The 27670-nt window shown below is 38.3% G+C and overlaps 1 protein-coding gene across 3 annotated transcripts in view; it reads right to left on the reverse strand.

The window, feature by feature from the left end:
- Positions 1-13349: 13349 nt before the first annotated feature.
- The window catches only part of NSRP1 (nuclear speckle splicing regulatory protein 1), a 61615-nt gene continuing 47294 nt past the window's right edge, over positions 13350-27670 (reverse strand). For 2 of the 3 annotated variants that reach the window (XM_008059333.2, XM_021713044.1), the window contains 4 exons: positions 19997-20125; positions 18915-19122; positions 17802-17910; positions 13578-14920 (listed from right to left, as the gene is read on the reverse strand). In XM_008059333.2, coding sequence (XP_008057524.1) covers positions 13855-14920; positions 17802-17910; positions 18915-19122; positions 19997-20125 — 1512 coding nt within the window. In that variant the 3' untranslated portion in view covers positions 13578-13854. Of the gene's footprint in view, positions 14921-17801; positions 17911-18914; positions 19123-19996; positions 20126-27670 lie in introns of all 3 variants that reach the window. The other variant, XM_021713043.1, reaches the window with a different exon arrangement.

Genomic DNA, 27670 nt, shown 5'->3' on the forward strand with positions numbered 1-27670 from the left:
ATTTCTTTGTTCTTCCTGGGATCTGGAAGTTTCTAAAGGAAGATGGGTTTAAGTTTTATATCCCCTATGAGAATGAAACAGCACATCTTTCAATTGGTTTAATAGACACTTACCATAATAGAAAAGATAAGTATTTTAGGATGTAATCTTAAATATATCTGACTTTTTGTTTTATGTAAAGTCAAGTCAATATTGTTTCTATATTGGGTGTTTAAAAAAAAAAAAACCTTTGCAACAGAAGAGCTCTTTTGCGGAAATAAATCTCAGTATATTTCAGGTGGTAATTCTCTTACTAATACTTCACAGAATCCATGCCAAGCTGCTCTACCACCAAGGCAAGTATTTTTTTTTAAGCTATCAAAATATATTTTTCTCACTGGCCAACTCTAATTTGGAGACAGTGTGCACTGGTGGAGCACTGCAACAGAAAAATGTTTTAATGTCAGCTGAACTAAGAAGAACCTTGTCATTTTGGGGAGAGAATAGATTATCTCAGTCCTTCAATTCTATAACTGAAGATTCCAATTATAGTATATAATTTATTACTATCAATTTATAAACAATGACAGTCCAAACAACAATATTTGGGGAGGAAGGGTATCCGATTCCTTTGCTTAAATAGTGTAAGCAAATAAGAGCACTTTCTAATTCTTTAATAAGGCATTTAAAAAGATTGCTCCTATTCACATTCTAAAATTAAAAGTGTTCATTAAGAAAAGCTGACATATGAAAAATGCATATTTTAAAGCAGCAGTCTTCAACCTTTTTGGCATCAGGAACTGGTTTCATGGAAGACAATTTTTCCATGAATGGTTGGGGGCAGGGAGACACACAGGGGAATGGTTTCAGGATGATTCAAGCATATTACATTTATTGTGCACTTTATTTCTATTATCATTACATTGTAATATATAATGAAATATATAGCACCACCGCCTCAGCTCCATCTCGGATCAGCAGGCATTAGATTCTCATAAGGAGTGTGCAACCTGGATCCCTTGCATGCGCAGTTCATAGTAAGTTTAGCGCTTGTTTGAGAATCAAATGTTGCCACCGATCTGGCAGCAGAGGGAGCTCAGGCAGTAATGCCAGCAATGGGGAGTGGCAGTAAATACAGATGAAGCTTCCCAGCCTGCTGCTCACCTCCTGCAGCCCAGTTCCTAACGGTACCAGTTCATGGCCCAGGGGTTGGGGACCCCTGTTTTAAAAGACAAAATTAGAGACTTTAAGTGGGAGTTTACAGTTATTTTGCAAATGGCACTTAAACTATTATTTGATTTACAACTCTTCAGAATACTCCAGTTGTATCTTAGATATATCTGAAGTTAATTACTTTTATCTGGCAGAAATTTTATTTATATGGAAGAGTCCTCTCTTTAAAAATGCATACAGGCTGGCATGGTGGTGTGCCTGTAGTCCCAGCTACTCGGTACGCTGAGGTGGAAGGATTGCCGGAGCCCAAGAGGTCCAGCCATGGGCCATGGTTGTTGTGATCCTGCCACTGCACTCCAGCCTGGGCGACAAGGTGCGACCCCCTGTAATGCATATAGTACCCTGTATTCATCTATGCAGTTTAGTTATAAATGTGCCAAGTTAGACTGTGAAATATCGGTAAATGATTTATGCTGTGAACTGTTGTTGTATTAACTCTCAATATCATGATAGATTGTTCTTGTCTTATAAAAACAAAATTCCAAACTCTTAAGAATAAAATAAAAATCTTAATCTTAATTGTATATTTTCAAAACCTTTAAATATCTCCCAAATCATCACTACATGTCACTTACAAAAATGACTGAACTAAAAATATTGAATTTCAGTAAAGCTAAATAAGTTAATACAGTTCTTCGCAATTTGTGAAGTGCTTTCGTTTATAATGTGCTTTCATATGTATCATTTCACATGATCACCCGAGGTGTGGGTGACAGACATTATTTTCTCAGTTTGCAGATGAGGAGGCTGAGACTCCAAGAGGTTATGACTGATTTGCCCAAGTCCATATAGCTGGAAAGTTCCAGACAGGCCTTATTCCTAGATTTTCTACTTCCAGGCCAAAGGTTACTTACATATCTCTCTTTAAAATTAACATCCATAGGAGCCTGAGAAATCCAAAGCGTATTCAACCTCAGACTGGATGTTTTTCTAAACTGCAAGGATGTTCTGTCTCATTTTAGAGTGTGAGAGGGAAGAGGGATAGAAATAGGGAAAGAACCTGCCACTGATGTGTCATATGTGTGTGTACTCTGCAGTTAGTTAAGAAAGATTCTCCAGGTAACATCACCAAACTAAATATAATCTTTGTACTAGATTCAGATTAGCTGATTTACATTGACTTGTTTAAAATAAGATACTAAGGCAGAGATTCCTAAAATAGAGGATAACATAAGCAAGTCAGGAAAGAAAAACAAAAGTGGGGAAATAAAATGGGGACAGAAATCAGGATAAATATCACATCAGAATGAGCTCTACTTGTGCTGGTGGTATGCCATAAATCTGATTCTAATCTCTCTTTTTTTTAATCGAAGTCTCACTCCGTCGCCCAGACTGGAGTGCGGTGGCATGCTCATGGCCACCCCATTGTTGACCTGCTGGGCTCTGGCGACCCTTCCACCTCAGCCTTCGAAGTAGCCGGAACTACAGGCGTGCACTACTATGCCTGGCTGATTTTTGATTTATTGTAGAGACAAGGTCTCACCATGTTGCCTAGGCTGGTCTCAAACCTGTGGGCTCAGGCAATCCTCTCGCCTAGGCCTCCCAAAGTGCTGGGATTACAGTCTTGAGCCACTGCGCCTAAGCAGTTCTAAGCTTTATATCTGTTCCATTCAAATGTGATATGTCAGTTGTTACTATCAAGGCTTAGTGGTCATCTGAGCGGTGCTGTTTTTCCCTATATATTTTCTTATTATTTCAAATAAATGCTACTGCTACCAATGTTTTACGAGAATTGGGGTAACTCCACGATCAAGGGGAGTATTTCAATTACAGGATTCTGTTTGGGGTCTCAGCTCTAGTTTTGAAAAGCATCACTAATAACTCTAAAGATCTCAAAATGATTACCAGTATTCCTTCTTTTTTTTTTTTTTTTTTTACTTACATGGTTTTTACAAATTAAAACATTCAATATGTAAAATGATGGAGAGGATAGTTCATGTTGAGATCTGATTAAATGGATTTGAATTTTAAAAATCTTAAAGTACAGATCCTACTTTAAAAATTAAAACCATGAGGGTTGCGTTTCCTACAAACAAGGACATTCTCCTCCATAAGCACAATACAACTATCAAAATCAGGAAAGCAACTTTGACAAACTACTGCCATCTCATCATCAGACCCCATTCAGTGATGTCCTTCAGGCAAAAGGATCCAGCCCAGAATCAATTTCATTGACTTTCATATCTTTTTTGTCTCCTTCAGCCTGGAACTGTTTCCCAGTCTCTCCTTGAAGATTACAGGTTGGTTAATTTGTATAATGCCCCTCGATTTGGTTTGTCTGATGATTGATTCCTCATGATTAGATTCAGGCTATGTATTTTTGGCAGGAATATTGAAGGAATGGTGCTGTATTGTTTTCATTGCCTCCTGTCAGGTGGAGCACAGTTTTGATTTGTCACTTCACTGGTGATGTTAACTTCAATCACTCGATTAAGGTGATGTCTACCAGGCTTTCCTGTAAAGTTCATTTTCTTTTTGTCACTTATTAGTATTTTGTAGGGGGAGGTGTTACTCTGAGACCATGCAAATGTCCTGTTCCTCATCAAACTTCCAATTCATTCATTTTTTATGGATTCCTGTTGTATCTAATCCATTATTATTTATTTTGATGCTCAAATTGCCTATTTAGCCAGTGAGATTCTTCTTCCTCAGTCTTCCAAGTAGCTGGAAATATAGGCACGCACCACTATGCCTGGCTAATATTTTGATTTATTATAGAGATGAGGTCTCACCAAGTTGCCCAAGGCTGGTCTCAAACCCGTGGGTTCAGGCAATCCTCTCACCTCAGCCTCCCAAAGTACTGGGATTATAGGCGTGAGCCACTGCGCCCAGTTCCTGGTTCCTTTTAGTGAAGAGTGTATTTAGAAACCAAGATCTAAATGCTAGATATTCTCATTGTCACTGAGTTGTCACTGACCCCAGTCTTCTTTCTGGAACTAAAGTATGTGTGTGAGTGCACATATACATTTGCACCTATAATTATTTTTCTATCTTGCAAACTGAGAACCAGTATCTCCAATTCCAATCCAACGTTATAAAGTTCATTCTAATTTTCTCCCTTATAACTCCTTCTAGGATGGTGAGATGCCTGGCTCCCATGATCCATAATAGACTATATTTATTTATTTGGTCAGTACCCCTTCCATTGCTGCTGCTGCCATCCTCTCAACAGAAGCAGCACCTTTCATTCCATTCAGGCTGATACCTCATGCTGGGTAAGTCCCCCATACAAATGCGCCTCTCACCCTGCTCAGGCCAACCACCCTTGTTGGGCAGTCACCACTGCCAGCCACTGAATGAATGCCTTCTCTATCCCCTTGGGCTGGCACATCATGGAAGCTGCTGCCCAGGAATCTGAGGCTGCAGTGAACTATGATAACACCACTACACTCCAACCTGGGTGACAGAGCAAGACCCTTTTAAAAATAAAAGATAAAAAAAATTACCCAGTATCAGATATTTTGCTACAGCAACACAAAAGGACTAAGACATCTTCCTAACACAATTAACACTCGTTTGTGTTTCTGTGACATCCAGCTCTGGGTCATAATGGCACTACCTTGCTCAGCCCCACCTAATGGCTTTCGGGTGGAATTTTTAGGGAAGGGACAATGAAAAGACAAAAAAAGCAGTTACATCAAGAGCTACAATCACAGCCTGAGAAAGCCATCATATTTTCTTAAGGGGCAGGGTGAGGAAGGAGATTAACAATACAGTAGGTTGGGCAGAACTTGGACAAAGCATCTTCCGGGGAGAAACTTCAGCAATAAAGTCTATTTCTAAACATTTTCCAAACTCTTAACATTTTCTGCTATTGCTTTAATTTTTCTTTGAGGCTTTGTCTTCTGTTATGGTTTCAATGTGTTTCCCCACTAAAACTCACAATGAAACTCAATCCCTTGCCAGGCACAGTGGCTCATGCCTGTAATCCCAGCACTTTGGGAGGCTGAGGCGAGAGGATTGCCTGAGCCAGCCTGGGCAACTTGGTGAGATCTCATCTCTACAATAAATCAAAAAATTAGCTGGGCGTGGTAGTTCATACCTGCAGTTCCAGCTACTTGGAAGGCTGAGGTGGAAGGACTGCCTGAGCCCAGCAAGTCAAGGCTGCAGTGGCAGTGAGCATGCCACTCCAGTCAGACAACAGTGATTCCAACTCAAAAAACAAAACAAAAACAAACAAAAAAACCCTCAATCCCCATTGAGATAGTATTAAGAGGTGGGTCCTTTGGGGGAAGTGATTAAGTAATAAGGACTCCGCTCTTATGAATGAATTAGTGTCTTTTAAAAAGGCTGGAGGTAACTAGCTCAAGCCCTTTTTGCCCCTCCACCTTCTGCTACATGAAGATGTCACCATTAGGAGACACCATCGATGGAGCAGGCCTTTTACCAGACACCGGATCTGCTGGTTTGGGCTTCTCAGCTTCCAGAACTTTGAGAAACAAATTTCTGCCCTTTTGTAAATTACTCAGTCTCACTGGGTGCAATGGCTTATACCTGCAATTCCAGTGCTTTGGGAGGCCGAGATGGGAGGACTGTCTGAAGTCAAGAATTCAGGACCAGGCTGATCAACATAGTGAGACCCATCTCTATGAAAAACAAAAACCATCTGGGCATGGTGATATTTCTGTAGTCCTAGTTACTAGAGAGGCTGAGGTAGGAGGAACGCTTAAGCCCAGAAGTTTGAGGCTATATTGAGTTATGATTGAGGCACTGCACTCCAACCTGGGCAACAGAACAAGACCCTGTCTCTTAAAAATAAATTATCCAGTATCAGATATTTTGCTATAGCAGCACAAAAGGACTGACATCTTCCTAACATAATTAATAAGAATCTCGTGCAACATCTAGCACATAACCCTCAGTTTGCTGAATATATGACAATATATCAAATCTCACATCACTAGTCTGGCCTAACCTCCCTCCATTATAAATATGACTAATATCATACATTTTGCCAGAAACAAAAAACTTTTCCACGCCTGCAGATACAGCAGCCAAATAGCATTGAGAAGATAAGGGTTCAAGTCCTTTCTCAGCCCTAACTAGCTAGCTGAGTAAACTTGGGTAAGTCATTCAGCTTTACTGGCCCATTTCCTTGTAAGTAATGAGAGCCACAATAATTACTAATATTATCAGTGCCAGGCAAAGCTTTATATGCATAGTTTGAAGCAATTCTCATGCTGCTCTTACAAAGAAATTACTATTACTATCCTGATTTTACAGATGAGGAGACAAAAGTTCAGAAAAGTTAATTTGCTGGTTATGCAGCTAGTCAGTGGCGGACTTAAGACTGCCAAGTCTCAGCTCTGAAACACATCTTAGTGCCTCGCAAGCATTTTAGGTTGCAAGGGTTATGCTAGACACTTTCTAAGGTACATCCCAGTTTTTAAATTCTGATTTTAAGAAATACTTGAGAAATATTAAGACAAATGAAGTTAAAACAATAGAGTAAAAACTTTTCTAAACCTTTACTCATGCAAGCATGATAGTAGGCAGTGGACACACACCACTGAATAAGATTGGATCTTTGACCTCACATTCTGTCATACTATGAAGCTGCGATAGTATTAAGCACAGAATGCAAAGGAAACAGGCATTGCTGAAACAAAAGAGGCATCAAGAGAGGCTTTCTGGAGGAGATCAGACTTCCACTCGGCTTTTAAAAAGAGGAGTTAGGCAGAAACATTCCAGGAAAAGCAACCAGTATGTAAGAAAGCACAGTTAGCATGGCAGAACTCTTAAGTATTTGGTATGACTGGAGTAATGGTAATCATGAGGAGGGAAAGGAAAACTAAGATATTCTGAGTCATTTATACCTTATTGAAAATTGAGGTAGCTAGCCGGGCTCGGTGGCTCAGCCTGTAATCCCACGCCTTTGGGAGGCTGAGGTGAGTGCATTGCCTGAGCCCGCGGGTTTGAGACCCGCCTGGGCTACTTGTGAGACCTCATCTCTACAATAAATTAAAAATTAGCCAGGCATGGTAGTGTGTGCCTGTAGTTCTAGCTACTTGGAAGGCTGAGAAGGAAGGATCGTAGGAGCCCAGCAGGTCGAGGCTGCGGTGGCTGGGAGCAGCCACTGCACTCCAGCAGTCTGGGTGACAGAGTGAGACCCCAACTCAAAAAAAAAAAAAAAAAAAAAAAAAAGAAGCCAAGCTCGGTGGCTCAGCCAGTAATCCCGCGCCTTTGGGAGACTAAGGTGAGTGGATTGCCTGAGCCCACGGGTTCGAGACCTGCCTGGGCAGCGAGACCTCATCTCTACAATAAATCAAAAAATCAGCCAGGCGTGGTAGCGCATGCCTGTAATTCTGGCTACTCGGAAGGCTGAGACGGAAGGATCGCCGGAGCCCAGCAGGTTGAGGCTGTGGTGGCCGGGAGCGGCCACTGCACTCCAGTCTGGGCGACAGAGTGAGACTCCAACTCAAAAAAAAAAGGAAGAAAGAAAGAAAGAAAATTGAGTCAGAGAGACAGCTGATTACCAATTCATAACATTTCTCCACATTATTTCAGACCTTATATGTTTAACATACAATACCTAACAACAAATTTAATCCCTTATTTATACTAGTCCAAATAATACATTATCAAAGTACTGCCCTGTGCACAAGCCATCTGACTAATCATTAACAAGTCTATATAGATTCTTCCTATAGAAATGATTAAGATTAACCAAGATTGCCAACAGTTCCTCCAACTCGTATATTAAAAATTTTAAGATTATGGCTGGGCACAGTGGCTGATGCCTGTCATCTCGGCATTTTGGGAAGCTGAGGCAGGAGGATCACTTGAAGCCAGGAGTTTGAGATCAGCCTGGGCAAGAAGAGTGAGACTCCATCTCCACACACACACACACACACACACACACACACACATACAAAAGCTGGACTTGGTGGTGCATGCCTATGTACCAGCTACTCAGGAGGCAGAGGCAGGAGGATCGCCTGAGCCCAGGAGTTTGATGTTAGTGGGGTATGATTGTGCCACTGTGCTCCAGCCTAGGAACAAAGACCCTGTCTCTTAAAAAAAAAAAAGACATTAAAATTACAAAAATGTTCATTGTGACATATATGTACACAAACTTATCAAACATATATACAGTTGAAAGAATAAACAACCAAGTCATCGCCATCAAGAAACAGAATATTGTCAGCATCGAGAAGGCCTATGTGCACCTCTCCCATTATGAATGCTATCTTGACTTTTTTTTTTTTTTTCATTAATCAGTATTTTTTATTATGGTTTTGTGGGGTACAGTTAAGGGTTAGGTGTACAATGACGTTTCGCTATCTTGACTTTTATAAGAATCATTTCCAGTTGGGCTCAGTGGCTCAGCCTGTAATCCCAGCACTTTGGGAGACCGAGGCGAGTGGACTGCCTGAGCCCGCAGGTTCGAGACCAGCCCTGGCAACTTGGTGAGCCTTCATCTCTACAATAAAATAAAAAATAGTCAGGCATGGTAGTGCACGTCTATATTTTTGGCTACTCAGAAGGCTGAGGTGGAACGATTGCCAGAGGCCAGCAGGTCGATGCTGAAGGAGCCATTAGTGTGTGTGTCACTGCACTCCAGCCTGGGCTAAGGAGTGAGACTTCAACTAAAAAAAATAGTAATAATCATTTTTGTGTATTTCCTTAGTTTTACCACCAACCCATGTATTTCCATACAATATAGTATTTCTTTTTCTTCCATATAAGCTGCATGAATTACTTTTTCTTACAGTGCTGAAATTGTAGCTCTAGTGTGTTCATTTCACTACTGTGTTGGTGTTATATGTGTATATATTCTTTACTACTGATGGACATTTAAGTTGTGTCCAGTTTGATGAAAAACTCTTATTAATATTCCTAGTCCAGAGAAGTAATAGACCTTTACAATGAGAACTAAAAAACACTGCTCAAAGAAATTTAAAAAAAGACATTAAAATTACACAAAAAAGACACAAACAAATGGAAAATTATTCTATGCTCATGGATTGGAAGAATCAACATTGTTAAAATGTCCATCCTACCAAAGGCAATCCACAGACTCAATGCAATACCCACTAAGTTACCAATATCATTCTTCTCAGGCCTGGAAATGACAACGGAAATTCATGTGGAAACATAAACGACCACGAACTGCCAAAACAATCCTTAGCAAAATAAACAAGGCAGGAGGTATCACACTTCCAGACTTAAAACTTTACTATAAGTCTACAGTAATCAAAACAGCCTGGTGTTGGTCAAAGAACAGGCATATAGACCAATGGAACAGAATAGAGATTCCAGAAGCAAAGCCTCAATTTCTCAACCAACTCATTTTTGACAAAGCCTCCAACAACCACTGGGGAGAGGAGAACCTAAGTAAATGGTGCTGGGAAAACTGGTTGATCACATGCAGAAGATTGAAATAGCATTCCTACCTATCACCATACACAAAAATTAACTCTAAATGGATCAAAGACCTAAATGTAAAACCTCAAACTATAAGAATCGTAGAAAACACAGGAACCATCCTTATGGAAGCTGGAACTGGCAACCAATTCCTGATCAGAATCCCAAGTGCCCATACCGTAAGAAATAAGATAGACAAGTGGGACCTCATCAAACTAACGAGCTTCTGCAAAGCAAAAGGAACCATCAGGTGAGCAGGGAAAAAATTTGCCAACCATATATCTGACAAAGGCCTAACAGCTAGGATCTACAAGGAACTCAAATGCGCCGAAAGGAAAAAATAAAAACAAAAAACAGCCCCATTAAAAAGTAGGCAAAATACATGAATAGACACTTCTCAAAAGAAGATATACGGGTAGCCAACAGACACATGAAAAAGTGCTCAGCCTCACTCACCATCAGAGAAATGCAAATCAAAAATCACACAGAGACACCACCTAACCCCAGTAAGAATGACCATTATTAATAAAACAACAACAGATGCTGGCGAGGATGTGGAGAAAAAGCAATCTTCTACACTGCAAACGAGTGCAACCTCTTTGGAAGACAGTGTGGCAATTTCTGAAAGAACTAGAAATTGAATGACCCAGCAATTTCTCTATTGGGAATATACCCAGAGGAACTCAAATCATTCTGCAGAAAAGACACTTGCACCCATATGATTGTTGCAGCTCTATTCACAATAGCAAAAACATGGAACCAATCATGCTACCCATCGAAGCTGGACTGCATTTTTAAAATGTGGTACATATACACAATGGAATATTATGCAGCCATAAAGGACAAACATATGGACTTTGCAGCAACTTGGATGGATTTAGAGTCTATCATACTCAGTAATCTATCACAGAAACAAAGTACAGAGTACCATATATTCTCACTCATAAGTGGACCTTGAACAATTATAATACTATAAGAAAGGAATTGGGAGTAGTGGGAAACTCAGGGAAGGGGGGTGGGATTGGCAGTAGAGGAAACTGCTACAGGAGGGAGGGGCACATCTTATCAACAAGGGCACCTGCATAATCGTTTGTATACCTAACCCTGAATTGTACCTCACATCTTTATAATAAAACAATAAGAATGAAAAAAATGACACAGTCAAAAAAATATATTCCTGGTTCATCTGTGGAACACTTGAGTTATAGGAAACATGCAGTGTCAATGTTACTTGGTAAAACCGAACTGTTTTCCAAAAAAGGTTCTATCAGTTCACCTAACACTAGTAGTACACAAAAATTACTGTTGCTCCACATCCTCATTAACATAAGACTCTTAGAATTTTTTGCCATCCTTGTGGATGTTTAATGGTATCCATTGTGGTTTAAACGTAAACAAATTTTCATTCACCGCTGAGTCTACTTGACATCCACATGAAAAAAAAAGCTTAAACCCTATCTTATACCATATACAAAACATTATTAATAATGCTTATCATGCACTATACACAAAAATTAATTCTAGGTGCACTACAGATCTAAATGTGAAAAAAAAGACAATGCTTCTACAAGAGTGGTGTCCAGTATAGTCTTCTGCAATAGAAATGCTCTCTAAATCTGTAGTCTTTGTGGGATCCAGCAGCACCACGTGGTTACTGAGTGCTTAAAATATGTCTAGTATAACTAAGGAACTGCAATTTCCATTTTATTTAATCTTAATTAACTTTATAAAAATTAGAAAGTATCTATTCATCATGAGAGTAAAAAGGTAAAGCCATAGAGAAGTTGCAAAGACATTCAACTTAAACTCAGAAAATATAAACTGTTCAAGTTAATAAGAAAAAAGGCAGATGATTCCCCTCAATAATTTTAAAAAGGTGTAGGGGGAAGGCAAAAGAGAGAAACCACTTAAAAATGAGATATCCAAAAGTTAGTAAATATGTAGGATAGCCATCAGGGAACCACAAAATAAAACCATGAGATACTATCACACCTACCAGAATAGCTAAAATTAAAAGACAGACAGAAGACAAATACCAAGTATAAGAAAATGTGGAGCAACTAGAACTCCCATACACTGATGGAGGAAGTGTATTTTAGTACATAGCTGTTTTAGAAAACTGATTGCTAGTTATGTACTAAAGTATCGTGTATATGCCAAATGGATCAGCAATTCCATTCCTAGGAATTATCTCAACCAAAACATATGTGTACTAGAAGTACAAGAACATCCCTAGAAACATTATTCATAAAAACTCCACAAAATAAACAGTAGAATGGATAAATACTGAGGAACCTAGAAACAAGCCAAACCAATCTACAGTGCCAAAAGTCAGAGAGAAAGAGTAGTCTTGAGGGGAGCACTAGTGCCAGAGATTCAAAAATAATCATCAGGTCTTGGTCCTCTCTCTCACTTGTTCTCTTTTGTGTGGGCTTTATTCTGCTACTGTGAGGCACTCCCCCATCGAATTCCAGACTGAGCTCATCTTCATAGTCAGCAATGTTAGTGGGAAACACCTCTTTCTTCAAATTCTGTGTCAGAATCAGCCTAGCCTGAGTCACACACACTTCCTGGAGGTGACTCTGCCCCCATTTAATCCCCAAACTAAAGGGGTGCTTTCCCAATGAAAAATCAAGGTGCTGTTACCAGAAGAGTGGGGAATGAATGCCAGGCAGGCAAAATCAACATTTTGAATGTCTGGAAAAGGAGCGACAAGAAAACCCTTAATTTGCCGTCTCTCACATTGATTTATGTCAAACTAAGCAAGTTGATGAATCTATAGCTTCTGCTATCTAAGGTATCCAAGCTGCTTTGTGAAAATCTCTGAACTACTGGGAAACGGAAATACTTTTATCAGATCTGACACCAGTCTCTCTCCTAGTTTGCACACCATCATCACATTATTCTTTCCAATGCATGGCTCTAACTATAAAACAATGCTAACAAAGAAACATATTTTCTACCAAAGCTGAAGACTTCTAGTCTGTCACTCATGGTCTCCCATGTTCTCGCCCTAACTTACCTTTCCACACTTATATTAAGCTGTTCCCCTGTATACACTAATCAGTGCTTTTTAGGGTTTGCCACTGTCACTTGATCAAATTAAAAGTATTAGGATATAACTGATATTTAAATGTCAGTCAGATATCTGGGCATTAACTTTCTTGTTACTTTTCCTTTGTGGTTTTTAAAGAGATAATAAAACGATTTACGAATGCCAAATATGATGCTTAAAATAAAATGTTCTTCATCTACAATCAGCAGCCTTATTAAATAAGCTTATCTTTCTAAAAATAAGAAAATGGGCTAGCTCTTTATAATAAAGTATTGACAAAGTATCATGAGAGATGTAAACATCATTTTCTTAATGTGAAAACCTATTGGAGAACTACTTTCTCCATAGCATTCATCCTTTCCCCATAAAATAAATAATTTACAGTGCAGAATTTCAAATGCTAAGTTTCAAAGATGGAGTAAAGAAATGCTAGTTTTATTTTTACACACAAATCGAACTTGTAATAAATGGTACTAACTTTGTCAGAGTACTCAAAATAAGACATATTAAAAAACAGGCTACCTGAATCTTAAGCTCATTTTATTTAGGCTAAATGTCTCCATACTTTCACCCTTAGCTTAAAGTGATTTATATATATAACTAATTTACTAATTTGTCAAGATCTCAGAATTACAGAAAAAAGTGATTTTTACTAAAAGTGACAGATGAATCGTAGCATAAATGAGTGAAATAACTCTGAAAACAAAAGCATGAATAAAATGTATAAGCATTTTATTTTCATTCTATTTTCACTTAAGCCAACTATGCTGTAAGTTATTTTCATAAATGATCCACATTTTACATTTTAATACAAATTTCAGAACATAAAGTATAACAGTATTCTCTATTTTATTGTCCACATATTTTATCTGAAATACAGTATTTAAGAAACAAAATAGCTCCTGCAACAAAACATTATTAAGAGTTTATTTTTTAATCATCATGGAGCTAATTTTCCCCATTAACTACAGAGACTTAGCCCAGTCTTATGGTTCTTGAATCCAACAAAGAATGTGGTATCAATAAGTACATGTTATAAATAAATTTAGCCTAACATTCAAGATATAAGGACTGACTTTTGATTTAAACCTAAAATTTTGAAAATATATTTAAAAATACTGTTCCAGCCATGTTAACATACTCTTTTAATGGTTTTATACAGCAGGTTTCAGAAGTTACAATTTTTTGTGCTTCCACAGATCTTTTTATTGGGGCAGCCATCAATCATCTTCTTTCTCAATATAGGTCTTTGCATTAACCCGCGCCATTTGCCTGGCCAAGTACCTGTCTCTAGCTGACATTACTGTTTCTTTGCTGTTCCGCTTTGCAAACTTGCTCACTGCCTCAGGTGGTCGCTCTTGTTCTTTATCTTGTTCTTTAACCTTTTCTTGCCTTTCCTCTGTGAGTCTGTGTTTTGCTCCCAGTGACGTTTCAGAACTAGAGGGTTTCTCTTGGTTTCTTTCTTTGTCCTTTTCCATGTTTCTCATTTTGCTGGATCTTTCTTGGTCAAGAAATTTATCCTTTGCCCTAGAATTTGGGCTGCTTTCCTTTCTATCTCGATTTCTTTCTGAAGATTGAACACTTAATTCTCGTTTTTCCCTATCTCTGTATTTATCATTATTTTCATATCTTTCCTTCCTTACTTTCATATGTTCTTCCTTTTCTTTGCTTTTCTCTTCCTTCTCTTTCTCACTGTGTCGGTCATGATCATTTCGTTCTCTTTCTCTTTCTTGTTCCCTTGGACAATATTTCTCCCTGTCTTTCTCCCTTTTCCATTCTCTGTCATTTCTTTCTCTTTGGTCCCTTGCCCTCAGTTTATCGTCTTGTTCATGCCTCTTCCAGTGGGAATCTCTATGAATGGCATCCCTGTGCCTATAAGAATCCTTTTCTTTCTGGTAGTCACGGTCAGTGTAATGATCCTCCTGATCTCTTGAATGCCTCTCTTGGTGTTGATCTTCCCTTTTCTCATGTCCTCGTGACTTGGAACCTTTTTTGTGGTGTCTGGCACCATGTCCTCTTTCTTCACTAGATGACTGTGAGTGACTTTGATTCCTGTGGTGCCTGGAGTCATTCCCTGAGGTCTCTGTGACCTTTGCCCTTCTGCAGTTCACTTTAGGTTCTTCCATTTCATCATCCTCACTGCTCTTAGCATCAAAGTCACTGTCCGCATCTGGGTTTTCCTCTTCTTTCACACCAGTCTGGAGAATGCATTTCTCATGTGATATTCTGTTCTCTGAATTTACTTCATCGGAGTAACCCCGTGTTTTCTCTTCCTTTATCTCAGACCTTTAAAACACAAAATGCCACAATATCAAGTGTGGTAAGCAAGTGAAGTGTTCATATAATTTTTCTCAATACTTAAGTTAATACAACAAATTATATGTACTGTTTGATTAAGTGCAAACAGGTGCTAATGCCTATGCAAACTAGTATTTTGAAACCATTCAGAATATTTTCAGTATTTGTAGACGTGAAGCAGGAAAAATTAGCTCTTCTCTATTGGACTACTAGAACTTTCAAGCAAGGGTCTGTACAAGTCTTTATTTTCTTGCTAAAACTAGACAAAGAATAATTGGTAAAAGTAAGACAGGTTCTGGATTGAGGTTCTACTTTCATAACATGAAGTCCAAGTTGTGACTCTTTGTTGGACTGACTGATTAGTTGATTTAGGAGTGAGAGTCTCACTCTGTTGCTCAGGCTGGAGTGCAGTGGCACTATCATGGTTCACTGCAGCTTTGACCTGCTGGGTTCAGGTGATCCTTCTGCCTCAGCCTTCCAAGTAGCATGCCGCCTGCCCAGCTAATTTTTTGATTTAATGTAGAAACAAGATCTTGTCAAGTTGCCCAGGCTGGTCTTGAACCCTTGGGCTCAGGGCAATCCTCTCTCCTCTGCCTCTCAAAGTGCTGGGATTACAAGTATGAGCCACTGTGCCCAGTGTTTTCTTTCTTTCAAAAAAATAGAAATAGTCCTTAAAATACACGGAGATAATATTTTTAAAGTAAAATAGTAGCAAATCTAATTCTAAATATCAGTTAATCTCTCTCATGATTAAAAAGCTGTCCTGATATACCCCTTTGCACCTAACACAACAAAATAGAAATATGTGAATCTCACCAGCTATTAGAATCAACAACATTAAAGTCATTTATATCATTTACATTTTTCTAGCTGATAAGTTTTTCCTTTTTACATTATTCACACATTCATTTTTTTTTTTTTTTCAGTTGGAGTCTCACTCTGTCACCCAGACTGGAGTGCAGTGGCCGCTCCTGGCCACCACAGCCTCGACCTGCTGGGCTCCAGCGATCCTTCCGCCCCAGCCTTCCGAGTAGCCGGAATTACAGGCCCACACTACCACGCCCGGCTGATTTTTTGATTTATTGTGGAGATGAGGTCTTGCCAAGTAGCCCAGGTGGGTCTCGAACCTGCGGGCTCTGGCAATCCACTCACCCCAGCCTCCCGAAGGCGCGGGATTACAGGCTGAGCCACCGAGCCAGGCCATTCACTCTTAATAATCACACTAATAGCATAAAAACTTTGGATCCCTAGGAATTTCTGCAGAACTATCTTGGCTAAAGGACTAATACTCAGGAATTCAATTAGACTCTAAGAAGTACAACTATGTAAATGACATTATGGAGTTGATGGCTGGCCTCCTAAGTATTCCAGATGAAACTCTAATAAGAAAGACATAATTATTTTAATTTCCATTCAAAACCTGAATGTTCAAATATACTTTTTAAGGTTCACACTTCTCAATTTTGTAATCAAGCTGGGTGTGGTGGCTCATGCCTGTAATCTCAGCACTTTGTGAGGTAGAGGTAAGAGAATTGCCTGAGCCCAGAGGTTCAAGACCAGCCTGGGTAACTTGGTGAGACCTCACCCTTACAATTAATAAATAAAATTAGCTGGGTGTGATGGCATGCACCTGTAGTTCCAGCTACTTGGAAGGCTGAAGCGGAAGGATCGCCTGAGCACAGCAGGTTGAGGCTGCAGAAGCTGTGAGCATGCAACTGCACTTCAATCTGAGCAACAGAGTGAGACTCTGCCTCAAAAAAATAAAATAATAGAAAAAATAATAAAAATTTTTTTAAAAATTGTGATCAAACCTTGTAGTGTGGGGAGAAGTGAGGAACATACTTAATTCCCTCTCTTCACCCTTAATTGCATTTTCCAACCTCTCCCTGCTTCCCCAGCAACACAGACTCAGATCTTCTAATAAGAAAGTTTCTGTTTCACAAAAATTTGCTTACACACAGGTTTAGGACAAACTGTGATCACAGCTCCCTGCAGTCTCAAACTACTGAAGTCAAGTGATCCATCTACCTCTGCCTCTCGAGTGGGTAGAATTACAGGCATGTACCACCATGCCCAGCTAATTTTTAAATTTTTTTAAAGAGATGGGGTCTCTCTCTGTTGTCCAGGCTGGTCTTGAACTCCTGGTCTCAAGCAATCCTCCCACCTCTGTCTCCCAAAGTGCTAGAATTACAGGCATTAGCCAGTGTATTCAACCTTTATTTACTTTCATTTAAGTACCTATATGTAACCAGTGGCTATATATTGGACAATGCAGTTCCAGTCTCTGATATATGAATCTTACATCTTATGAATGCTGGGTCCTACTTATGAAAATAAATCACTTTCCTTTTTTATATACTATCTGAACATGCAAGTAGGATTTAAGTTGTAGACACCTTATTCTGTCCAAATTTCACAATTCACAGCAATAATTTTAAGGCACCAGGGCCATGAGAGATACCTATACTTTTGGTTAAAAAAAATTAAAAAGACTATAATTGGGCTTTGTCCCCCATTGAAGGTTACTTATAAGACCGATAAAGCACTTAAATATTCAGAAATTTTATACATTAAAGGTCTAAGTCTTTGGTTTTACAATATTGAACTCAACCACTGAGACTGTTTTGGTGTAAACTAACAATTTTTGTGAACCACAGACTAAAAATAATCTTGAACTAAATCTACAAATCCATAGGTTTTTACATTAAGAAACTTCAAATTCCTAGTCAGATATTCAACTAGGTCAGGTCAGCTGACAACGTAACATGCAATGCTGTAATATTCCATCTTACAGAGGGTTAAAATGACCCCACAATCACAGACTATGAACAGTGCCTTTCTTCTAAATATTACATATGCCACTTCTCACCTGGCTTCACGAAAGCTACATTTAGGTACTTCCTCTTCACCAACTGCTTGATTTAGTAGGTGCCTATAAAATCCACTGAGATCTTTCTGCTTGGTTACATCCAAACGTGCTATGAGAGGGAAAGCAAAAATGACAATATATTCAACTGGGTACAATACCATTTCATTTTTACAGGCGTAGAGTATATAACACACAGTATGTAAGCTATCTCAAGATCAGGAGTTGGCAAATGACAGCCTGCAGGATAAATTTGGCCTGCTGCCTGTTTGTGTAAATACATTTGTATTAGAACACAGTTTATGTAATGTGCACATGGGCTTCTGTACTACAAATACAGAGCTGAATACTGCATCAGATATTACAAGTTCAAAAAGCCTGAAATACTATATGGTCCTTTACAGAATGTTTGCTGGCTAGTGCTCTAGATGAACACACAGGACATGATTCCACAGAATATTACAGATTTGGTTTTCTTCTATTTGAAATTTGATGAGTACTTGCCAATTACATTATTTATAAGGATATATTCTATTTAGATTTTGAGAAATGATCATGAGTAGAAAGCACTAAAGTAAAGCACAAGATGTTCTTTAACCCCTGCACATCTTTATTCTTTCTTCAATTAATGTTATTATTCTTCTAATTGCCCAGTTGATGCTCCTTGAGTGGTGTGACTCCATATTTTCTCATCCCAGAAAACATAATTAGGATTTAGTTACATTTATGTTTTTTGAGAAATGTTATGGTGTTATACCTTGTAATAACCTTGTAATAAATGGTGTATACCTTGTAATACCTTGTAATAAATGGCTTTATATTTGAAATCATGTTCTAAGGCAACGACTTATAATGATTATATTTTTAAGCAATAAAATGAGAACTAAGATAAAAAGTCTACTAGAAATAATAGTTATTGAAGAGTTCAGTGTTTTCAGTTTCAGTTAAAATTTCCCCTGGTTTTATACTACTATATAGCGTGTATCTTAAAATTCTTATATGTAAATTATGATCACACCATTATAACCCAGAGTTTAGCTAACAGCTGAACAGTTGATCACAGGGCAGAGATTCTGTTGCTCTGGTTCCATCTACCTCTCCCCTCTTCCATTTTACCTTCAAGTGCAGCAGCCCTCTTTTCTCTTTCCTCTTCTTCAGCTCTTTCTTGTAGTTTTTTCCTGTATGCAGATGTCACAAATGCTTCTTTATCATCAAATTCTCCCTTTTCCATTTCTCTTTCTCTCTGTATTTTCTTTTCCATTCTCTTTTCTTGTTCCTTTTTTCTAATCTCAACTGCTTTTAGTAAGTTGTGAATATACTTGGGCTACGGAAAAAAATAATTTAGGAAAGAGTAAAAAATAATTGTTAATGTTATAATTTTTTGTCATGAATTCACTAAGGTAGAAATGATTAGCCTGAATATGACTGTCTTTTTCCCAAAATACAACATACATTTAATAGCAAGATTAACACTGACATTGCTTTCAATAAACATGTGGGCATAGCAGAGATAGAAATTATTTATAATGCTATTTTACTTTTTAAAATCTCTAAATAAAAAATTTTCTCAGTGTTTTTTTCACCCTTTTTTCTGGTATTCTCTTAATTCAAAAAAATAAATGAATCAGGAAAGTTCCTGTTGTTTTTCACATTTCTAGAAATGATTATTTAAAATAGAAGCTTTACTATAACTTTACACCATCACTCCACTAGTAGATACAATAAGATGCAAACATCCTTAAAAATCAGTCTCTGCTATCAAAGAACAAAGCTACAGAAATAAAATTTGAACTTATCTCAATTTTTCCTCTCCCAAATTTTCTTCAAATGGAAAACATGACTATAATGTGTGTAGGCAGATGATTCAATAACCAGTTAGATTAGAAAACAATAGACAGAGATGATAAATACCATAAATAAGCATGAACAGGGCAGGTGCAGTACAAATTTGGCATATAAAATTTCTAAGGAAAAATTTTAAAAAATTATTTGCAAAAGCTTCAAAGCAAAAAACTAAAATTTTAAAACTGTTAGATAATTCACTTGCCACTAGAATTCTATATCAAATTTATAATATCTGGAACTAGGGGCTCTTCACATTTCAAATATCTAAAAGCTTTTTCTCAGATCATCCTCATGTTAAAGTAAAATTAAGATACAAGTCGAAGTCAAAGAAAATTTGTATTTCAGCTACAAACCTTTCGATCTTTTCCCAGAAGCAATTTAGGATTACTTTCCTCCTTTTTCTTTTGCATTTCATCATAAATACTGTCATACTCATACACAGTGGAATCTTCTGCAAGGGCCTTCTGAATTTCCAGTTTCGTCTTAAAAAAAAATTACACATATTTCAAAAATATAAGCCAACCAATAGATACTACAAAAAGTCTATATTTTTTTGTTGCAAGGTTCATAAATTGGAACTATATCATACAAATTACACCAATAATATTTTAGATGGAAAATATGAATTCTGGAGCCAGGCTGCCTGAGTTTGAATCCTGCCTCTATACTTACTAATTATTTTGGGTAAGTTTGCTTCACCATTTTGTGTCTTAATTTTCTTCACCTAAAAAAGTGAGAATAATATCTATCTTCCAAATTGTGATAATTAGATAACTTAAACTTAAAACACTCAGAACACAGCATTAACTATTAATATTACAATCTATTCATCTATGTAGAATCATCCACAACTAAAGGTTCAAGGTATGACTGAGAAACATCTTTTGAGATGCCTCTATTATATATTCTAAGTAAGTTGAGTTGCCAAATAAAATGCTTAGTTTTCAAATGTGTAACGTTAGAAAGTATTTTATAGGCTGGGTGCAGTGGCTCATGCTTGTAATCCCAGCACTTAGGAAGATGGAGGTGAGAGGATTGCCTGAGTCTACAGGTTCAAGACCAGCCTGGGCAACACGGCAAGACCATCTCTACAATAAATAAATAAAAATTAGCTAGGTGTGGTGGCACATGCCTGTGGTTCCAGCTACTTGGAAGGCTGAGATGGAACAATCACCTGAGCCCAGCAGGATGAGGTTGCAGGGGCCATAGGCGTGCTACTGCACTCCAGCCCGGGCTACAGAGTGAGACTCCTACTCAAAAAAACAAAACCAACAAACAAACAAAACACAGATTCAAGAAAATATCTTACAAAAAGGTCCCAACATCATATAAAAATGGGGATACTCTATAACTAATAAGTGTATTTTGGAAATTTCAATCATATAAAGTAAAGTCTATCATGTTCCTTCTATCTTAAAAGGATTTCGTCCTCTTTCAGGCCATCAAGATCTCATCCAGAGTTTTAGTGTCAGTTTTCATCTTAAATGAGGCCATTTCTGAGGACTTTAACCCCAATTGATCTCCTTCTTCTGAACTCTGATGAAGCATTCTACTGTGTAATACTTAACTACTGATAACACTAGATGACTATTACTTTCTAATTATTTTACAATTCTTAGCCTCTTGCACTAGCTTGTAAGTTTCTGAGTACAGAGTCTATATATTTTAACTTTTTCCTGAATTGCTACATTACCTAAAGCAAAATGAAACACAAGAGGGATCCTTTTAAGTGATAGGGTGATATTATAAATTTAAAAAAAAAATCTACCTCATATTCTCAGGTTTTTATATATCAACATTTAGACTCTGGAATTATACATATAGTAAATGAAAAACCGTTTTTTTCCTGAACCATTGTTTAAAATATTCAAAAATTCATATATTATTTTTTACTTCTCAACTTTTAGAAAACCAATGATTCTCCTGCCTAGATGGTGAACTGGCACTGCTGTTCCCACCCCAAAATCAGTTTGAACCCTAAGAGGGAATTTACGAAATAAAAACCACACAGAAGAAGAAAAGGGAGGCTAAGGGCTTCTTTAAACTGATGATATACCTTTTTGCATATGTTGAGTGGTGAGCTGAAGCAGAGCACTTGAAAGAGACGTTATTTTTAACTGTTTCAACATAGATGAAGCAAAAATTGAACAAAAATCTAAGGGAATTATAGACAAATCCACAATCATAGTAGGAGATTCTAAGATATGCCTCTCAGTAATAGAACATTTAAAAAATCAGTATAAATACACACACACACACATTCAGGGGATTAACATAACTGCTCCAATGGAAATATACAGAACTATTTTCAAACATAGAGAGACTATTTATAAAAAGTGACGACAGAAGACAGATTCCAAGATGGCGACAGAGTCAGTCAGAGTATGAGTCTGTATAAATGAGTGTGCATAGGGACAAAAATGCATTCAAGTGTGTTGACAAGTGGGTATGCGAGTGTCTTGACTGAGTGGGGATGTGGAAACAGATGGCCTGAGCTTTCCCGCTGAGGCAACCGCCCCACATGGCTACTCAGATCCCAGCAAGATCCATGACCCAGAGGTAGACAGCACCTCTGCAACCCTACCTGGAAGAACAAGGCGAAAAACAGCCACTGCTGGTGCAGCCCACCACCACCAGTCTTCAGCACCAGATCAGACATTGGCAGCAGGGACCGTGGAGAAAATACATCGGAGGAAATAGCTGCTGAGTCCCAGTGGAAGACAAGATGTAGAGATGTCCCCACCACCTTGGTCCTGGTAGTACATGGGCAGAGACAGGCTCTGGCCTGTCCACTTGAACAGCAGAGCTACTCCCTGAGACTGAGGGGTGAATTCAGCACCTCTCTGAGGGCAAACACTGTCAACTCAGAAAGAATACCCTGGGTGCAGTATCCCTAGAGGGACAGACCTGACAAGGAGACTGAACAGCCCCATCCCCCTAACTAGAACATTTACAGCTCTATGGCTGCAACGAGAGATGAAGAATTTGAAGAATTGAGCCCACAGTGGATGAGTGGGGTTCCTTTCCCTTATGCTATTTTGTATCCAGAATATATATATATATATGTTCCCATTGCATGGACAGACTGTGAAGTTGTGAGAAATGTGTCCCATAACTAGTCAGCTAACACTGTAATCTGCAGGCAGCTTTTGAATCTTAGCATCCCCCCCAACACACCTTATTCAAATCTCAAAGCTGCAAAAGGACAGCACAGTTCTCCACCCCCAACCCAGCTTCAAAATCAAACAAATCCAGAGGCTTTACCAAAGGAAGACTAGGGGGTGAAGCAAACAGAAATAAAAACTATTTCCCCCTCTTGCTGAACAATGGAAGTAAAGAGAAAAGAAAAATCCACCACAAATGAAGAGAAATAAATGAAAAAACACAGGTAACCCAGAGACCCCTAGAAAGATGGTGCTGAAGAATACAGATTTCAGAACTCAAACAATGAAGAGTGCCCAGACAGACTGTTCTCAGGCCCAAATAGAGAGACAAACGAATGGTTAGAAAAGATGAATAAAAACCAAGAAAGGAAAATGAAACACAAAATAATTAATTACAGAGATACAACCCATAAAGAATATAGTCAATGAAATAAATAAACTGATAAGCATGGAAAGCAAAGTTAATCAAGCAGAAGAAAGAATCTTGGAGCAGACCAAAATATGGAACTAACCCAATCTGTTAAAAACACAGAAAGGAAACTTAAAGAGATGGAACAAAGTCTTTGAGATATGTGCAATAATACCAAGAGGCCAAACTTATGCCTGATCGGTATCCCCGAAGCAGAAAAAGAGAATGAAAGCACCCTAGAACAAATATGCCATGAGGTCATCCAAGAAAACTTCCTGCATTTCCTTAGAGATGTGACCTTCCAAACACAAGAGATACAGAGAAGCCCTGAAAGGCATCAAATGAGAAGATCAACTCCTAGAGACAAGTAATTTGCTTACACAAAGTAGGCATAAAAGAAAAATTCTTTAAGGCAGGAAGAGAGGCCAGACTACCTATTGTAGAAGACCAATTAGAATAGCAGCAGACTTATATACAGAAACACTACAGGCCTGAAGAGACTGGCGTTCAATCTTCAAAGTTCTCCAAGATAAACACACCCAACCAAGAATTTCCTACTCTGCTAACTTCATCAGTGATGGAGAATTAAAAATCTTCCCAGACATTCAATCCCTGAGAGTTTATGCTGCTGCCAGACCAGCTCTACTAGAGATGCTTAAGAAGGTATTAAGCACAAAAGAAAGAAAGAAAAAGATCAACCACGCACTTCTCAAGAATGCAGAAAAACAATCAAAACTGCAGGCATCGTGATGGCAAAACTGAAAACACACAAAATTATCAACCCCCAAATCAAAAGAAAACCAACCAACCAACAAACAACAACACTTTAGAAGAGCCTCATGACTGGGATAAACTCTCACATCTCAATAATCAGCCTGAATGTGAATGGACTAGATGCACAACTGAAAAGACATAGAATGGCAAATTGGATTAAAAACAAACAACAAACGAAACACAACCCAACAATATGCTGTCTCCAGGAAACACATCTCAACAAAGGACATTCACAGATTCAAAGTTAGAGGATGGAAAACACATTTTCAGGCAAAAGGTACGCAATAAAAGGCAGGAGCTGTGATCTTATTATCAGACAAAACAACATTTAAGCTATCCAAAATTTAAAACATACAGAAGGACACTACATAAGCATTAAAGGATCAATTCATGAATAAGAACTATCCATCCTAAACATATATGCACCCAACAAAGGAGCACCAGCTTTTACAAAGCAGCTACTAAGTAAACAAAAAATAGATATTGATTCTTACACTAAAATAGCTGGGGACTTAAACACCCCACTAACAACCCTAGATAGATTATCAAGGCAAAAAATCAACAAGGAAATCTGGAACCTCAACTTGACACTTGACCATATGGACTTAATAGACAGCTACAGAACATTCCACCCAACAACCACAGAATATACATTCTACTCATCATATGAAACATACTCCCAGATTGACAACATCCTCAGCCATAAATCAAACATAAACAAATTTCATAAGACTGCAATACTGCCATGCATCTTCTCAGACTACAATATAATAAAAATAAATACCACTACCAAAATTCCCCCAAAGCCCAGGACACTAAACAGCATGATGCCGAACAACTTCGGGTCAACACGGAAATCAAAACAGAAATTAAAACATTCCTGACAACAAATGAAAACCAAGATACATCTTACCAGGACCTCTGGGATGCCATGAAAACAGTACTAAGAGGGGAATGTATCTCTACGGACATACATCAAGAAAATAGAAAGACCACACATTAGCAGCCTAACAAATCACCTAAGGGAGTTGGAAAGACAAGATCATCAAAACCCTAACTTCAGCAGAAGAATTCAGATCACCAAAATAAAAGCCCAAATAGGGAACTGAGAAAAAAAATGCTATAGGAAAAAATAAAAAAAAATCAATGAAACAAAAGGCTCATTCTTTGAAAGGATAAACAAGATTGATGGAACCCCTAGCCAGAATGACCAAGAAAAAGAGAGGAAAAGCCCACATAAACACAATCAGAAATACAAAAGATCACGGCACAACTGATCCTGAAAAAATACAAAAGATTATCAGAGATTACTATGCAAACCTGTATGGAAACAAACTCAAAAATTAAATGAAGAACTTTCTGACATCACACAACCTCCCAAGGCTGAAACAAGAAGAAATTGATATCCTAAACAGACAAATAACAACCCAGGAAATTGACTCCATCATAAGAAAACTACCTACAAATTAAAAAAAAAAAAAAAAAGAGCCTTGGACCAGACAGTTTTCCAGTGAAATTCTACAAAACTTACAAAGAGAAATTGATACCAATCCTATTTAAAGTATTCTAGGCCAGGAGCAGGGACTCATGTCTGTAATTTCAGCACATTGGGAGGCAGAAGGGAAAGGATTACCTGAGCCCAGGGGTTCGAGACTAGCCTGGGCAACTTGGTGAGACCTTGTTCCTACAATAAATCAAAAAATTTAGCTAGACATTACCTGTGGTTCCAGTTACTTGGAAGGCTGAGGCGGAGGGATCATCTGAGCCCAGCAGTAGAGGCTGCAGTGGCTGTGAGAGTGTCACTGCAATTCAGCCTGGGTAACAGAGTGAGACTCTGACTCCAAATCAAAAAAAAAAAGGAGGGGGGGACTGGTGTGGTGGCTCACGCCTATAATCCCAGCACTTTGGGAGGGCAAGGTGAGAGGACTGCCCGAGCCCATGGGTTTGAGACCAGCCTGGGCAACTTGGTGAGACCTCATCTCTACAATAAATCAAAAAATTAGCTGAGCATGGTGGCGGGTACCTGTAGCTCCAGCTACTTGGAAGGCTGAAGCAGGATTACCTGAACCCAGCAGGTTGAGGCTATGGTGGTCGTGAGTGTGCTACTGCACTCCAGCCTGGGTGACAGAGTGAGACCACCAACTCAAAAAAAAAAATGTTCCAGACAATCAAGAAAGACAGAACTCCCCTTGCTCCACCGGTTAAAAAAAGAAAATATTCCAGGCAATTAAGAAAGACAGAAGTCTCCCCAAATCATTTTAAGAAACAAATCATTTTAAGAAACTAATGACCAAACAGGGTAAAGATTCAACAAAGAATGATAACTACAGGCCAACATAGATGCAAAAATTCTCCACAAGATTCTAGCAAATCAGATCCAACAACACTTCTCAAAAAACATCCACCATGACCAAATAGGCTTCATCCCTGGAATGCAGGGCTGGTTCAACATCTGCAAGACCATAAAATAATTAAATACATCAACAGATGTAAAAACAAGAACTAAATGATTATATAATTAGACACAGAAAAAAGCTTTCAATAAAATCCAGCATCTCCTTCTCGATAAAAACCCTTTTAAACACCTAGACATAGAGGGAACATACCTCAAAATAGTAAGAGCCATCTAAAATAATCCCACAGCCAATATATTGCTAAACAGACAGAAATTGTAAACTTTTCCCCTGAAAACCAGAACAAGGTTGTCCACTCTAACCCCTCCTGTTCAACATAGTGTTGGAAGTCCTAGCTAGAGCAATCAGACAAGAGAAGGTAATCAGGGGAATCCAAATAGCTGAAAAGAGGAAGTTAAGTTATCCCTTTTGCAGACGATAAAATCCTACACCTTGAAAACCCAAGCGAATCTGTCAAAAACCTCCTTGCACTGCTAAAGGACTTTGGGAAAGTTTCAGGATACAAAATAAACATGCAAAAGACCATCACATTCTTATACACCAACAACAAACAGACCGAGAACCAAATAAAAAGCGCAATCCCATTCACAATAGCCACAAAAAAGAAAAAAGAAATACCTCAGCATCTTCCTAACCAGAGAAGTGAAAAATCATTTACAATGAAAACTACAAAACATTGCTCAAAGAAATCAAAGAAGACACAATCAAATGGAAAAATATTCCATGCTCATGGATTGGAAGAATCAACATTTTTAAGATGTTCATCCTACCAAAGGCAATCTGCAGTTTCAACACAATACCCATTAAATTACAATACCCATTAAATTACCAACATCAGTCTTCTCAAACCTGGAAAAGACAATACAGAAATCCATATGGAAACATAAATGACCAAAATAGCCAAAACAATTCTTAGCAAAAGATACCAAGTGTGAGGTATCACATTTCCAGACTTTAAACTTTACTATAAGGCAACAATAGCCAAAACTGCCTGGTATTGGTACAAGAACAGGCATACAGATCAATGGAACAGAATAGATATTTCAGAAGCAAAACCTCAATTTCTCAACCAACTGGTCTTCCACAAAGCCTCCATCAATAACCACTGGGGAGAGGAGAACCTATTCAGTAAATGGTGCTAGAAAAACTGGCTGACCACATGTAGAAGATTGAAACAGGACCCCTACCTATCACCATACACAAAAATTAACTCTAAATGGATCAAAGACCTAAATGTAAAACCTCAAACTATAAGGTTTCTAAGAA

The sequence above is a fragment of the Carlito syrichta genome, unplaced genomic scaffold, assembly GCF_000164805.1.
Source record: "Carlito syrichta isolate Samal-C Ts95f unplaced genomic scaffold, Tarsius_syrichta-2.0.1 Scaffold304000, whole genome shotgun sequence".
NCBI lineage: Eukaryota > Metazoa > Chordata > Mammalia > Primates > Tarsiidae > Carlito > Carlito syrichta.